This window comes from Penicillium nucicola, assembly GCF_028828085.1.
Source record: "Penicillium nucicola strain IBT 29836 chromosome Unknown utg000013l, whole genome shotgun sequence".
NCBI classification, from domain to species: Eukaryota; Fungi; Ascomycota; class Eurotiomycetes; order Eurotiales; family Aspergillaceae; genus Penicillium; species Penicillium nucicola.
The window spans coordinates 416585-433502 of NW_026643137.1; the positions used below are offsets into that span (position 1 = coordinate 416585).

A 16918-nucleotide genomic window follows, 5' to 3' on the forward strand; every position below is an offset into this window, starting at 1 on the left:
GCCACCTATCCTTCATACTAATAAGAATTCAATCCTTTAGTAGATTGATATGTTACAACAAAATTCACGAAGAATTTAATGTGCTTCTTGCGTTTCGTATATGAAAGAACACGATATACGCTCGCTCATGGAACTCTTGGGATACATTATTGGCTTACTAATGCGACATGTAAAATTTACAATACAGACGAACCTGTAAGGGATCTGTCCCGTAAAGAACCAAATCCAGATTTGACCCTCCTCCAGTCACGTGTTTTCGCTTTTATTGAGTTCAAAAATCACCTACACCCGTCATTAACATCATTCGGACTCTGGCGGTCTTAGTCACACGCTGAACATTTTGAAGAATGTAAACCCGTAGACGACACAAATACCTGACAGTGCGAGATAACCATTCATATGACGCTCCATAGGAGCCTTGTTGTCCAGCCAAGTTGACATTTCTAGTGAGCGTTCTGTCACCATTCCTGCAGGCTCGAGGACCGCACTTAGCAGGCTTGTCAAATATCACCATACCATGCCAGTTATCCAGCTGCCACTTCCATCAGTCAGACGTGAAATGAATCCAGCCTGATAAGTTGGCGACTTCGTCGCGTAGCACGTTATGATGCTGGTCCAAGCCCCAGGGGAACGCAATGCCATTTTAGAATAACTTGTGTCCCACCGCGACGCTCAAATTTCAGGTACTTCAGAAACAATGCTAGCAAAATAGACTAACTGGTGCTAGAACATTGCAATCAACTCTTAGTTACACCGTTCAAGTTCCATCCAAGATTACGTCCGTCTTTTGGCATATTCCATCGCAATTTACTTTCCGGTCCTTAAGGAGATTTTTGTGGTTTTTGTGGCGACTGCGCTCAAGCTACCGTGACACATAGCCAAACCTGTTTGCAAGAATAAGCTCATAATTCACAGAAAACATATACTTCCAATGAAGATCTGGCACAAGTTATATCCTCTTTACAAGTTCCATATCTGAAATAATTCTATTGTTTGCCTCATGAAATTCTTATGGTACCTCGCCGACTTATTGAGGGTTGACTTTAAGATTTTATGACATACAAGACGTGATGACACGGTAAAAACACGAGGGCCGTCCATAGCTCGGGGAAATATAAGGAACTAAAGCTTTACGTACGGTACAGCTCGGAGTCTACTTCGGTCGTATGTGTTGCTATAAGTCAATAAAGTTCAAGATTCCATTCAATTGAATTTTCAAAAGTCCGAGCAAATCAATCTTTGAGAAAGGTACGTAAGTTCGACTTCAGAATCTCATACTCTGCACTGCGGCAGCGAGAGAAGTAGCATGATAAAACACCGCCCTGCTCTCGCATCGCTGAAACCTCCACCTTACTATTGAAGAATGTAGTCATACTTTCTGACACGCTCTGCCTATTGAACTCATATTTTGGAATACCTTCAACCAAGATCGCCGTAGCCACGGGCTTAGAGTTCAGATCTAAGACGAGAACACCGCGTAAGGTCATTTCTGCGTCTGTGATCCGACACAGGGTTTGGAATCGACGAGGAGCCCCAGAACAAAAACCCCATCGCTTTGGGGACACTGGCTTAGTGTGTACTTTGTCACATATGGCACTAGTGCTCGCGACAGATCTCATCAAACAAGAGACAAACTGCCGGACTAGGTGGAGGAAGACCTGTTCCTCCGAGAGGACTTTCGCATACTGGCAGGCCTGTTCTAGCTCCAAGCAGCGTTCATTGGTGATACGCTTATAGGGACCGAGAGCGTGCAAGTCAACTCCTTTTCTCATGGCAGCAAGGCAAATGGTTTCGAAATTTGCCGGTGTTACACATCGCAAAAGCCCACGGATGGACGGTCGCTGGCCGAAAAATGCCCGTTCATAAATAACATTCAAGCATGCACTTTCTAGCATAGGAGATACACAATTCTCCAGGTCAACGAGGGCTATTCTTGGTGTTACTCCATATTGCAATTCTTGGTCAATGATGGGACAATTCCGGAAATCGACGTCAGAGAACCCAGCCTCGATAATGAAGGTGACAAGCTGCTGAAGTGCAGGGTTCAAACGTAGAGCAAGTTGGTTGTAAAGACTGCTTTGGAGCACCAAATCATGAGTTAGGTGCAGCCGCTCTTCAGCTATCACCCAGTACTCTTCAACATTGATCGTCAATTTCAACAAGCTCTGACGCGGAAGGACCAAAAGGGTGAGATTTCGAGCTTTGCAGATAGTGGAGCCGCGCTCAACATGTTGCCAGCGGTCCAGAATATCCTTCGAAATCTTGAAAATAATACTCTGCTGTATTTTCAAAGCGAAGATACCTTCTGAGAAAACCTCTGCGTCTTCAACTGGTTGACCATCTAATAAGGCTGCCCAGCGATGGAAAACAAACCAGAGAAGGGCCTTTTCTGTTCCGTTTTGCAAAAAGACGCCACCCAATACTTGACGTACACGCTCGCAAGTCATTGAGTTAGATACGAGGGATAAAGAAATTGGACAAGAGAGTGGCAGTGGTGCTTGCAACAATTAGATTCAACCGTATGATCTTGGTCGAAACTGACTTTGAGTCACCTGAGAGGGGAGGATTATAATACAAGAACACGTGACTACAAATGAATTATGGATTTACGTATCCCAGCAGAATGGCAAAGCATAAAGTGCCCCTGAGGGTTTAAGTAAAGCACTTAGCCATATCTAATGCTCGGTCATAGAGGTCAAGTTACAGGTCAAGCCACAGTAGAATGTATGGCCTTACAGAAAAAAGGAAATCATGATTTTTGGAGAGGACGATGCGATAGGACGCGGTTCAGGGCAACTAGCGTAATTCACGGCCGAACGGATCACACGCCCGAGCGGATCACCCCAAAACACCATACTAAAGGCGATAAATTACAACTTCATATCTTAGCAACCAGATCAATTTATAATTAAATATTGAGGGGTCATAGACTTAATACTATCTCCAGCTTAGTGGCGTACTCAAGAAGAACTAATCAAGGTATTGACCGAAATATATACATTCAAGTCTTGGGGGACAAAAATACAGTGTAATTTATAGTAACGCATCTAAGATATCTTTACATAGAGCTAAAATTCAGTGAATTTCTTCCTGTATCACAGTAAATGCATGATCTAAATTCTTAATCGGAATTAACCTTTGGTGGTCGAAATATGGGTGAATTAAAAGAAGGCACTGAGTATGGTGTTTTGGGGTGATCCGCTCGGGCGTGTGATCCGCTCGGGCGTGTGATCCGCTCGGGCGTGAACTACGTTAAGATCAGAGTGCTTACATTATCAGCTCATTACGTCTAGTATGTAATGACCTTGTACAAGCAATCAAGCAGACTAAGTACCTAGGAGATTGATGTGGGAGCATACAATAAACCTTTTTTATGATGATGATGATGATGATGATGAATTCATTTGCCCGATGTAGCTCGCTCTAAATAAATGCTGCTATGCGGGAGTGCTATCGAGCCTGCCGACAGCTAAAACGGGTATCCAGCCCCATTGATGATACAGAGAGGCTCATATTTTGAGCCTTTCTCTGATCACTCTGAATGTAGAATAAAGTAAGACAAAAGCAAGCGGGCTGCAAGTGTTGAATCACAACCACTTGGCCCGCAAGAAAATGAACGTTCCTGGTCCTCACCGCTTTCGTTGGGACCCCCTGTTTCACCACTCCTGACCCCAACTCTCCCCTTTCTCCGCATCTTCTTCAGCTGCCAGCAAGCGCTTGTGTGCTCGTTTGACTCAAGGGAGTACAGTGGACCTGGCACTGCACTCCTAGCGGGCAAACTTCTTCTCCTTCCGTCACACTGTCCTATGGATCATTGTTTCTCTACTTCGTCTGCTCCAAGAGCTATTGGATCCAGCCCCTGGAACTGGTCTAGGAGACCGGTTCTGATCATGTACTTGGCCACGATTGTGCGCGCCTCCAGGCGCGTCAACAATTCTTCGTGGCGGAGCGTGATGCCTTGCTCAGACAGGGCCTCGCGCATCTCGTTGCGCTCCTCCTGATGCAACGGGCACTCAAGTAGGACATGTGTCACCGTTTGGTTGCCCAAGTCGCAATCGCATCGTGCGGTCTCTCGCCGATTGATGCGAGCCAGATATGCATTTAGTCCGATGCGTCCTGTCCGCAATTGCATCAGGATGGATGCAGTTGCTTTGCGTAATCCCGACCAGTATTCTAGGGTTTTCCTGCTCGGTGTCTCGATCAACCTTCTGGTTGGTCGACCGGTTTTCTCTGATGCCCATGCTCTTTCCCACTCGATCTTTGCCTCTTGGCGAAATCGACGCTTCGTCGCGGCAGCCAGGCGAATGTATCGATTGTGGGGATTTTGTGCGTCGTTGGGCTTCTGGGCCGCTTCTTTTGCGAGTTGGTCGACAATCTCGTTTCCCAGCACTCCTTGGTGCGCTGGAATCCACCTGAGCTCGGTTTTGATTCCTCTCTCCGCCAGCCGGTGTATGAGTTCCAGGCATCCTATCAGGTAAATCTGACCTGAAGGCATACGAGGTCGGCGGAGCGCTTTCAGCGCCGCTTGGCTGTCCGCAAAAATAACGAGCCCATTCCTGGCCTGTGCAGCCCAGGGCTCGGTGCTGTTTAGGACCGAGTCCAGCGCCATCTCGATAGCGCGTAGCTCTGCGGCGTACACAGTTGTTGTGTTCTCGTCGCCCATTTGACTGTGGGCGACATGATCTTCGAGGTCAACCACTACCGCTGCTCCCATTCTTCCTTCGATGCCACTTCCATCGGTGTACACTATTAAGGGTCGTTCTTGTGATGCCTGTACCATGATCCCCTCGTGATATTCCACTGCGGTCTTTCTGTCGTCGATGATCACCTCCGGCGGCGTTCGCCATAGTGCCAGGACGAATGCCTTTCGACTCTCCCAGTTCCTCGCTAAAGTTCCCGGGGAAGCCGTCAGACATCCGCCCATCTTCCAGGCTTGCGCTTCCATTGGCGTCCATCCACTCCAGTCTCTTTCGTGTGCCGGTCGGCGTCGCACCATCGTTGGTGGTATACCAAGCTCTGGTCCTGTTCGCAAACGAAGAGCCGTTTCTTTTACTAGCCGGTTCATGTGGATCGAGATGGGTGGTAGGTAAAGCTCCGCGTTCAGTGCCTCCGCCGCTGTGGTTCTGAAAGCTCCACTAATAAGACAAGCAGCTTGTTTTTGGATGGCCGCAAAAGGCCGACAGATTGATTGGGCCTTAGTTTTGCTAATGTGCATAGGCTGATACCATGCGGAGACTCCAAAGAGCATCTGCGGTATGATTACTGCTTGATAAATTTTTCGCATGGCATACAGCGAGGCTCCCCACGTCGAGCCAGCCAAGCTTCGTAGCGCTTTGAGAGAGATACTGGCTTTTGCCACGGCTTTCTCACGGTGACGATGGAAAGTCAGGCTCGGATCTAACCAGTAACCCAGATACCTCTCGGCACTCTCTGTCGCTGGCACAGTGTGTTCTCGTAGACGTAGTGGAAGGTATTGAGGGTCGACTTCTTTGGTATTGACGAAGTGGATGAGGGCATACTTTTTGGGGTCGAAGACTGATGCGTGTTTCTTAGCCCACTGGTCGGCTTTGCGGCATGCGGTCTTGAGCTTCTTGATGGTCTCGCGTTCACTGTCCCCTTTGACCAGAAAACAGACATCGTCTACCCACCCACTGCTGATGATTCCTGGCCCGCAATTCTCAATAAGATCCGCATTGTAGATCAGGTAGAGAATTGGTGATATCGGCGAACCCTGCGGAATTCCTGTGGGCGTTGGAATTGTATCGGACATGCCTTCTGGCATGCGGATTCTCGTGCTGCGGTTGGACAAAAACGCTTTGACCCAGGGAACGAAGTGCCCTAAGCGTCGTTTTCTGAGGTTATGAAGTAAGCGAGCGTGGGAGACATTGTCGTATGCCCCGGAGACGTCTAGCATCAGCAGGGACACCACTGGTTTTCCCTTTCCCCATGCAGTTTTGATGCGGTCGATGATGATGTGGATCGCGTGGTCAGTGGATATGCCGCGTCTACCACCCAGATGAGTCCGAGGGAGTAGTCCTTCCGATTCTGCTGCGTAGCTGATTCTTCGTGCAACTATCGACTCCAGGAATTTCCCAAGCGTGTTGAGTAATGCGACCGGCCTGTATGATTTGGCGAGCTGATAGTCGCTTTTGCCTTGTTTTCTGAGGACAACTGTGATCGAGCGCTGGAAGTGCGATGGATTGTATCCGGTGCGTATGCAGGCGTTAAACAGTTGGACCAGTATGCCCAGGATTGCCGGTATCTCGATAAGTTTATGCCACAGAGAGTTCGGTATGCCGTCTTCTCCTGGCGCTTTCCCTGCTTTCGCTCCTTTCACTGCTTCCTGGATCTCTTGGGCCGTTACTGATGGGAACTCGATCGGTTGCGGGTATTGGAATGATCCCGTGTCGGAGAGGTCAGCTGGTGGCGGTTGTGGGAAGAAGGCAGTCCGAAAGGCTTCTGCTTTCTGTTCAATTGTTTTCGCAATAGCTCCAGGTATTTGGGAATGTTGGATCTTCAGTGAGGGAGTAATGCCCTTTTCGTAGGCTCCATCTCGATTCCTGGCCCATTTTGCTAATCGCCACATGCCTTGTGGCCCGTCTTCGATGACCTGCTGGACGCGGCGCCGGTGTGCTCGTGACAGCGTCTTCTTGATCAGACGTGCTTTTCTGTTGCGCGCTATGGAATAGCACATCCAGTCGTAGGGGTCCTGTGTTTTTGTGTGTCTGCGTCGGAGGCGACGAACCTCCTTCACTGCCGCCTTGCACTCATCTTCGAAATCGGAATTTGACCAGGTCGATGGTTTCGCCCACGGGGTTGAGTCTTCAATTGCTGATTGTACGCTTTCCAGTAGTTCTTGGCATTGAGCCTCTACTTGCTGTGCGTCTGCCTGGGACAGATCTTTTACCTGCAGATTTCCCTCAATCTTTTGGACGAGTCTTTTGCTGTCCGTCGCATTCCAATTTCTTCGCATCTGTTGTATATTAGCGGGGCTCTTGATGTCGAGCACCGTTCGGATGGGGAAATGGTCGGAGGAATGCTCGACGTCGTCTGCTCTTTCGCACTGTATAAGCCTGCCGACTAGGCTTGAGGAAACAAAGGTAAGATCGATCACCGATGACTGCTCATTCCGAGTCCAAGTAGGTTTTCCTTCTTCAGTTGTCATCTCCAGGTTCCATTCATCGATGATCTCGAGAAGCTGTTCGGCCTCTCGATCGGTTTTGGTTCCTACACCTCCCCATGCCGGGTGATGTGCATTCATGTCTCCTAACACCACGTGTTCTCCATGAGGTCGTTTCGATAGCTCACACCTCAGTCGTTCTAGTGTATCGCTGCCTGGTCTGTTGTATATGTTGTGTATGAAGAGGTCTGTCCAGTCCCTGTCTCGGTAGGTCTTCCTGAGTTTCAGTAGTTGGTAGTCCTGTGAAATGAGCTGGCATGACCAAGTGCTTGGGTCAAGCTTTTTGGATACAAAAAGACACACTCCCGGTGGGGGAAGAACTGATTCCTGGTTCTGTTCCTGTACTGCACCTTCTGTCGGGTACAACAATTGGAATGATGCGGTTGCAGGTTGGTGGCTTGTGTGTTGTAGTTCGTTCTTCCATGGCTCTTGCACCGCAACAATGTCTGCTGCTAGGACTTTCTTATCTCTAAGAAACGTAGCCATTACAGGCCACGCCTCGTGTACGTTATATTGAAGAATCTCGAAAGGCTTCATAGTTGATGTTGTTCGTCATCGCTTCGCTCGCTAGTTTCGTGCCAAACTTCGTCGTTTGTATCTTCAATTGTCGACGCGTCCGTTCCAGACACTGGAGGAGAGGATTCAATTGGTACTACCTGTCGCTGTCTGTATTTCAAGACAACCAGCTTGCGGTACTCAGGGCTCTCCGGGTCTAGCTCTTCGTCGACGGGTTCTGGAGTGCTGCCTGGATCGTTGACAGTTGTTACTTCAGTGATGAATTGAGAAAGCCGATGTTCTTGGTTATCTTGCCGGGAGTTGGTTTGAGGGAAGTCAGCCGGGTTGAGTTGGATGTTGAACCAGTCACTGTCATCTGGTTGTTCATCCATGACATCTTCTGGCTCCACGGTGCGTCGTCTTTTGGAATTGACCTCTTCCTGTGTCGCTTTTTGGGAGGCCAGTTGGAACCTTGTCGACCGCTGGCATGCCAGTGGGATCACCGGTGGTTTGGGGGCCTTTGCCCTGGTCCTGGATCCCTTTGGGCGGCCAGGGCCTCTCCTAGATTGAGCGGCTTCAATGGGCTCCATTGTTGTCTCGTCTGCCGCCGGTGTTTCGTCTAAATCGATGACGGTTGCTGGGCAGTTCGTTGAAAGATCCTCTTCTTGACTTTCGGGGGCATGTACTGATGCCTCCATCCCTTCTGGTCTGGTGATGCTGGATTCAGTCGAAGTCGTTTCCTTGTCGGAGCTCGTCCGAGCCCGGAAGTGTAGAGGGATGCGGTGATATGTAGGGCACTCGACCAACGCTTGTTTGGCTTCATTCACCGCCGCAATCTTCACCGGACACTCCCGGCTGGTCGGGCGGTGCCCTTCGCCACAGTTGGCGCACTTGACTGGTATCGCTTGCCCCTTTGTCGACGGGCACTCCCAGGTCGGGTGCCCGCCAGCGCAGTGGCCGCATTTGAAGACGTTGGAACAGTGTGACTGGATATGCCCCGGCTTTTGGCATTTCCTGCAAAGCTTCATCCGCCCTTCGCGACAGAACCGTGAGACATTATGGATTTGCTTTCCCCACACGACACCGGTGACAATCGCGCGATTAGCCATGACTGGGCTGGTGAACTCGATCAGGATCGAGCCCTCCGCCCGTTCACCCGGACGCGTCAGCCATCCGAGATATTGGATCCTTGCGCCTTCGCCCCAGTTGTTCTGCCTGAGCAGTTCAGCTGCAACGTTGGCCATCGTCTCCGGAGTAAGTTTCATCGACTTCACGGGGATATGGTACGCCACCACTCCCCAGGATGGTTCCTGGATCACCGAGCCTGGTCCGAACGCCCTCAGCCACGCACGGTGCTTGCGGAGGACCTCTGCGCCGGCGGCACTGTTGGCGATCATCACCACATCGCCCGAGGGCAGCTTTCGGGCAGCTACGAATGAAGCCTGCCCAGCTAGTACCCCAGAATTTTTCTGTCTGGCAATCGTACTTCTCTGCCGTTCTGCCCGTTCAACCAGGTCCTTGGGCGTCAGACCCCTGATTTGATCACGGTTTGAGCCCACCTTGACGATAATCTCGCGGTCTTCGCGAAGTTCGATCTCTGGCACTCCTGGAGACGACGTACCGTTGCTCCGGGTGTTGGGTGCCACCGCCTTGGCCAGGTCGCGCTGCCATTCTCTGGCTCGGAAGGTGCGCCATGCCGCCGCAGAGTTCGCCGCAGGGGTGGACAAAGTTGTCGATAGAGCGCTCGTGGTCTTTTCAATGGTGTCGATTCGCTGGTTCAGACGGTCAGTGTCGAGGTTGATTTTGGTCAGCGCCTCCAGCACCTTGGCCATCCCCTGGCCATCGCCCCGTTGGGCGTTGATTGCGTACTGGCGGACGGCGCGGATATATCCAGTAACATAGCGATCCTCCGTGCCATTGTTTTCGATGTGGTTCAGCACCCTGCGGGCCCCTTCCGCGATGTCGTCCATGGTTTGGGGCGGATCCGCGAGGGTCGAGTTTTTTGTTGTTCCTCTCCTGACAGGGGGTAAATTCTGTGCATTCGCACCCGTCGCCATCATTGCTGCCATCACCCCTACAAAAAGGGTATTGGATGGTAGCGCTTGAAGTTACGACTACGATGAACTAATTCTCGAGGCCTCGCGACCTCTGGTTGGCTAGATATTCCAAGAAAACGTTTTTGCCAAGAAAGCGTTTCATCTAAACCTTTTTTTATATGGGACATGCAAAGGGGGAACAATTTGTACTGGATCTCCTTCGAAGGCGTCTGCTTACTAAATTAATCAAGGTGGTTAACGTGATTCATATCGAAGCTGCGCACATACCGAAGCTGCGCACCCCACCCAAAAACGCGTCATTTAATTAGACCTTTCTTCTTCAACCACCCACTATGCCACCAATTCGTACTCAATCCTCTCAAAAACGTACGGAGCAAGAGGGTAGGCTCTCATTAGCAATCGAGGCGATTCAGAAGCAAGATTTTACCTCTATACGTGGAGCAGCGCGCTGTTTTGACGTACCCGAATCGACCCTCCGTACGCGTCTCAATGGGGCTCAAAACCACGCAATTGCACGCGTTAAAAAGCTCAAATTGACTGATATTGAGGAGGAATCTCTTGAAAAATGGATTATATCTATGGATTCTCGCGGAGCAGCCCCCCGACCGGCGACTGTACGAGAAATGGCAGATTTACTACTTGCGGCGCGTGGATCTATACCCCCTCTTACGGTCGGCAAATGTTGGGTTACAAACTTTATTAAAAGGCATCCTTTATTATCCTCCCGTTTCTCAAGACGCTACGATTATCAGCGAGCTAAATGCGAAGACCCGAAGGTTCTTTCTGAGTGGTTTTCTCTCGTTCAAAAGACAATCTTGATGTACGGTATCGACTCCGACGATATCTATAACTTTGACGAGACTGGCTTTGCGATGGGCATAATCGCGACTACGAAGGTTGTAACGAGAAAGGAATTCTACGGTCGGCGATCACTTTTACAACCTGGAAATCGCGGGTGGGTGACTGCAATTGAGTGTATAAGTTCGACGGGGTGGGCGCTTCCTCCGTGTATAATCTTTAAGGGCAAAGTCTTTATTGAATCTTGGTTCGATAACCTCCCGAACGATTGGAGACTCGAGGTTAGTCCTAACGGATGGACCTCTGATGAAATTGGCCTTCGATGGCTCGAGAAGCTCTTTATTCCGTCTACTTCTTCTTATACGAAGGGGAAGTATAGACTCTTGATACTTGACGGCCACGGTAGTCACTTGACTCCGAAATTCGACGAGCTTTGCGAGAAGAACAATATTATCGCAATTTGTATGCCTCCGCATTCATCTCACCTTTTACAGCCCCTTGATATTGGCTGTTTTGCCGTATTAAAGGCCGCCTACGGTCGACTTATTGATTCGAAAATGCGGCTTAAAATCAACCATATCGAGAAACTAGACTTCCTCGATGCCTACCCTTCCGCGCGAATTGAGGCGTTTAAACCGGAGACTATTAAGAATAGCTTCTCGGCCGCTGGTTTATTACCTTTTAACCCCGATCGGGTTCTCTCGAAGGTCAATATTCTTACGCGTACGCCGACCCCCCCTCGAGCCGAGGGAGCGAGTGGGAGCCAAAAACGCCCTCAAATTATATCCAGTTACAAAAACAAGCTTCCTCGATAAAAGCCTTGTTAAAACAGCGCTCAAAAAGCCCTCCGAGTCCGCTAAATTCAGCGATTAATCAGGTTTTAAAAGCTTGTCAAATCACTATGCATTCAGCAGCTATTCTCGAGAAAGAAGTAAGCGATTTACGCGCTGAAAACGAGAAGAAGAAGCGAAAAAAAGGCTAGATCTACAAGGCAGATAGTTTCTCAAGAAGGCCTTTCAGTTCAAGATGCCTCTGCCTTGCTATTAGAGCGAGAGCAGGCTGTTTTAGCGCCTATATCCAGTGAGGCAAATCAGGGTTTAGCACGTTTACAGCCACGTACGCGGGCGTTACTGAGATGCTCAGAATGTGGAATTCAAGGTCATAATAGAAGGTCCTGTCCTACTAGATCTCGCAGTTAGTTTAGTCAAATTTGATGGCGTTTTGGTTGAGAAAAATCCATTTTAAATGACTAAGTTGGGTGTGGTGCGCAGCTTCGGTATGTGCGCAGCTTCGATATGAATCACGTTAACTTAAATAACTTCCGTAAATTGTGGTTGGTTGTGTACCATGCATGGCCACCTAAAACACGTTGTCGCGGAACCTCTTAGAAAACGAAAGGCACATTGCGATGAAATATGGCAAGAAATGAAAGTAATTTTTGTTAAAACTTGATGGGGTGTATAATGTAGACATAACTGATACTATCGTAAACTTATTGTAATGTCTGCCACGTCTCGTTGAATACAGGAGCTGAACCACAGGACTGTACCAAATTCGAAAAGCAGGGGGGACGGCAGAGTACCCGATCGTGCATGATCACGATCCCGTAACGTGAAGATTGGAATACCGTTAGACTTCGAGAGGGTAGAGCAACTTTTTAAATTGTCCAGACTGTTCGCTGTTCGTTAAGGGCGAGCACAGTTGCTGCTGGGTCGTTGTACTCGGTCATAGGATTTAGCGCGTGTTGGTGTAACAGGAGAATGTAAAGCTGGCTCTGGAGGTGGGCAACACGACTGACCCCGAGAAGCACGTGGCCAGGAAATCTCTAAAATTAGAGTTCCTTACAATACATGTTCAGTACGCTTTGTATGTAATGGGCTGTACAAAACTATCCTTAATAAGCAGATCAGGTACTCTAAGAATTTCATGTGTGAACAAGCATTAAACTATTTCAGATTTGGACAGTGAACAAGGTATATAATTTCTAGTATATGTTGATCAGTGGGATCTGTTTACCAAGATTTATAAGCTTAATTTTGTAAAAACCGGCGGGTTGGGGACCATGGGACCTTAGCACTGTTTGCCATAGAAACCTTCTTAGGGAACGGAAGTCTACTTGCGATGAAATATGCCAACCGATCAACGTAATTTTGGGTGACAGCTCGACAGTCTATAATGGACACAAATCAGGTATTATTTAAATCTGAGCTTGTTGATATACCACCAGTCGATCAGCTTTATTGGCGTTGTGTTTCGAAGTACCGGAAACTCGAGCGGCTTGGAGGGGACACGGTTGCGGGGGGACGCACGTTACCCTCGATCAACGTTAGGGAGTCAATTTCTTCCACGACCTGGCTAATAATTGACAGTTTTGCTAGCATTACCGATATAGGCCTCCGTAATACGCACTTCAATGAATAAATCATACTTATTATATGTCTGTGGCGTAATGGGCATTGATCCTAATCCCGCGGTAAATTGTTGTTTTTCGATGACCGTTGTTCATGTCAAGGAAGTCAGGCCAGCACGCCGTATTGGCGATACATAATGAAACTCTAGACACTATTAGAGACGCAGTGAAATCCTTGGGCTTTCTCCAAATGCTTAGAGATTGATTTGATAAAGAATGATTTAATTGTGCTCGAAGTACTATCATACAGTTTCGTCACACCGCCTTATTTCGCCACCTCATACGTACGTTAAGTGACCACTGAACTGGTTACTGAAATAGTCCATTGTTGGGGCATATAACCAGTTAATTTTGCTTTTGAGCTGGTCTCGGTCATTTCCGGCCATCCTCTCGGTTAACTTAGCTGAATATTCCGAGTCCCTATTTCGTCATGTTCATGGATAGACCAACGCCCAAGCCGGTCAACTCAACCAGGTCGAACTGAGGCGAAAGTGGTTCCGTTATTCTTGCGGCCAAAGTAACAAGCGTCGCTCCCTCCGCATTAGCAAGTACTTGCCCAGTACTGTGTCATCATTGTGTTCTTTCCTAGAAGTCAGTCTCGCACTTAAAATAAAAGTTCTCCGGATCTTGGCCGATAACTCTCACTGTATGAACGTCAGTCAACATGTGACCGAGTATACGAAAGGTCCCACTTCATAGATCTTGGGGGATAAAAATAATCATCGCAGCAGGACGTGAAGGTAATGTTAACATGCTTTCATTGGTGAAACTCAAGAGATCCAAGCCTAATTGCACAAAACTGAAGCATGTCTCGAAAGGCGTAAATTATGGCTTCTTCAGGGGATTTATCGCCCTTTGTCCTGTACTGTAATTGTAAAACAGCCAAGGGCTAGAAGATCTAGCCCCATCTCTTAATTATTCTGTATAATCTTGCCACATGAAGCTCATTTGGAGGCAACAATTTCTCATTACCGAAAATATGCAGCTGTATGCTCTTATCTTCACTTCCACAGTCGTCTATTTCCCAAAGCTTCCGAATAGTGAATTCAAGTGGACAGTTTCAAGTGAAAGCCAAACTGAAAAAAAAACCTTCTTAATTCCATTTGAGAAGTATTGGTTGCTTCGGAGGTTACGTACTCAGTCCAATGTAAGTAAAGTAAGAGCATAGCCCGCTATCTAAATTCGGGGTCCGACCGGGATAGCTTAAAAGTTGTCATCAGCTCAGGGAGGCACGCCTCGCTACATCCGAAACGAGAAGATATGCTAAATCCTTGTGATCCAGCGGATATATATAGGAAAATCCTTAGCTTGTCTCAAGGTAATTTACTTTCTCAAGAAGGAAAACTGATCATTCCATGCATGAGTATGGTACTTGGGAGAAGAGGATGCGCAATGCTCTTGCAAAGCCACGGTATCCAACTGAGCACTAACCAGATTGATATCAGTCTAGTTCGCAGTTATTAATTTGCAAATTGGTGGATTATCAGCAAAATTTTATAATAGTAACAAGCATAATTTCGTCATCCAGTCCACCCAGCCAATTTCATCATTCAATTTACACAATCTTATCTATCGAATTTTCTTCATTAGAATAGAAAATTTCGCTTTGCGATTTCTACCTTTTCTGTACCACCGTTCTAAGTATTAAAATTTCAATAACCGTAATATCAGCCCAATGGGTGTATATTCCTGAGACATGTGTAGCGGAAGTGCATAGGATTGTGGAATAGCTGGTTGAGATTGTCCACCCTATACGATTACATATGCCTAAGGCGGGCGTGAATAAATAGACGAAGGTACGGGAGATCCCCGCCGCAGGGCGGTTGTTCTCGATTGAGGTGGAGCAAGGGCTAAGCGTACTTGCTTTTTATCCTGCATTTGCGATCTTGCTTTTCTCCGCCGTCTTACCCACACCACTAATATCAGGAATATGAACCCTCCCGATGCGACACTGCCGACAGCGATACCAACGCTGGAGCTAGTGATGGGGCGTTGGGTAGCGGAGCCATCTGAGGTTGAAGATGATGATGAAACCGTGCTTTCGTGTTTAGGAGACCCCTGAATAGATGGAATTGCGCTAAATTCTATATCGGGGAGGTGTGAACATTTTGCACTGGAAGTGATTATGGATGCAGCTGTGAAGATGCTGTGGATGACAGTGATTAGCTGAGATAGCATCTTGCGATTTGGTGGAAGGCAGTACTTTAGAGATAAATGCTTGGAATTTGTTGCGATGCCTTCTGGACTTTCTAGGTATGGCGTCGATTGCAAGAGAAAGGAGCTCTTCGTTCTAGTATCAAGCACCGCAGCTTGGTATACAACTTTGGCGTTGTCTGTTCGTCTTGTTGAAAGTGAACTTGTCCCTTCGCTTCTTATCGGGAGAAGTGTTGTGGAGGATTGGCCCCCAGTGAAGGGGATCAAATTACTTGTCGAAGAATCGGCGATCCCAATGTAAAGGTTTCCAGCCTCTCCAGGGGATACGGTCTGAAGCTTTCTGACCTCGGATAGATCGTGGTGTAGTTCGCTGTGCCGCGTGATTGCTTCTTGGGTAGAGGACAGGGAGGTTACTGGAGAAATTTTTCCCTTGATAAGATCACGCGCGGATGAGAGAGATATGCTCTTTGGTTCACTCGTTGTGGGTAGAGCATTTATAAGGAAATTTTCCGAGGTAATCGATTCCTGGTCGCTGGGGAATATTACTTGAGAGGGGACGCTAGTCAAATAGAAGATTGTTGGCTGCGAGTATTCTTTTGTTGGGGTAAATCCGCATCGTAATGACAGTGGAGTAGTCAGTGCAGAATTTGATGAAAAAGTGTCTTGGCTTGATGTTGAATCATGTCGCGACAACCATGATATATCGCCCTTCGGGAATAATGACTCTCGTTGTAATTCCTGTGGCGTTTTGGAGCTCGGATTTAGTACCACATCATCTCTGTGCGATGTTAGATCATGGTGTAATTGGTCCGACGTGTGATGTCGTATTAAGGGAGACTTCGGTTGCCTTGACTGCGGCGCAGTTGATATACGAGTTTGTGGGATATGGTGCCCCGTGAATATTGATGCTTGTCGTCCTGAGCTTGACGTGGTAGGGATATAAGTTTCCGTTGGTGATGGATCTTCTCCTGATGTTGGATTCTGTCTGAATGAGTGGAACGCAGTCGGAAAACTTTCGAGCAATGTCGAATATTGATGCAACGGCAGTAATGCGTCATATTTTTCGGATTTTGACTCTTGCTGTAATAACAATGACACTCGGGTCCGGATATTTGGTCTTAGGGATGAAATAATAGGACTTGTGAGCTGGATAGATAGTGGCTGTTGCTCTTGATCTGATGTCTGTGGCATAATCAGGTTTGATGTAAATCACTGATTCTTTTCCGCTGGTTGAGAAAAGATCGAATCCGGACTATGAGGCACACTGTGGGAGGTTTATTTAAGTACCGACCTCAACTGAGCTTTCTACTTGTTTCCGTAAGCAGGTGTTATGCCCTTTTGGCCCATCTGAATGATATTTCATCATCCGCTTCTACTGATAAAAGGATGACCGATTCTTGTCATCTAGTCGTCGAATGAAGAAGGGTTTGCAAGTCCTCACTGCCTGATAAGAGTCTCGGGGTTTTTGCGTAATACCACGCAACATTAACTTTGCTTCGACATTCGACGAGGGTGGTCAGAGAGGAAGAAGCCAAACTGTAGCAAATTCTAGCGAATTTGTCACTGTAACGACCGTTAATTATTTTTTGCTCCCTGGGTCATCCCCAAACGTGGTAGTGCCGTTCTTTACCTGATGAAACTTATCTAAACATATATCCAGCGGCCGGTGACCAAAAAAATGTCCAAGACCAAAAGCTATATATATGGCCTGCCAGTGATAGCAGTCTTGGTGAACGAGCCTACTTCCTGAAATTAGCAAACCTCACGCTAGATTATCAATCACATTTTCAAACGATGTTTGTCCCCAGCATAGTCATTGGAAAT

General features: G+C 47.8%; 3 protein-coding genes across 3 annotated transcripts; all 3 read right to left on the bottom strand.

The window, feature by feature from the left end:
* Positions 1 to 1232: 1232 nt before the first annotated feature.
* Positions 1233 to 2447, bottom strand: N7511_011362 (uncharacterized protein; the record flags this gene model as incomplete). Its single annotated transcript, XM_057133739.1, has 1 exon — positions 1233 to 2447. One exon carries the CDS (start codon positions 2445 to 2447, stop codon positions 1233 to 1235), a length of 1215 nt encoding a protein of 404 aa, XP_056978696.1.
* A 1364-nt stretch (positions 2448 to 3811) lies between these two features.
* On the bottom strand, positions 3812 to 7666 carry N7511_011363 (zinc knuckle domain protein; the record flags this gene model as incomplete). Its single annotated transcript, XM_057133740.1, has 1 exon — positions 3812 to 7666. The coding sequence occupies one exon, from the start codon at positions 7664 to 7666 to the stop codon at positions 3812 to 3814; it is 3855 nt and encodes a 1284-aa protein (XP_056978697.1).
* Positions 7667 to 7713: 47 nt separating this feature from the next.
* N7511_011364 (zinc knuckle domain protein) lies at positions 7714 to 9645 on the bottom strand (the record flags this gene model as incomplete). The annotated part of the gene is made up of 1 exon (XM_057133741.1): positions 7714 to 9645. One exon carries the CDS (start codon positions 9643 to 9645, stop codon positions 7714 to 7716), a length of 1932 nt encoding a protein of 643 aa, XP_056978698.1.
* Between the last annotated feature and the right edge of the window lie 7273 nt (positions 9646 to 16918).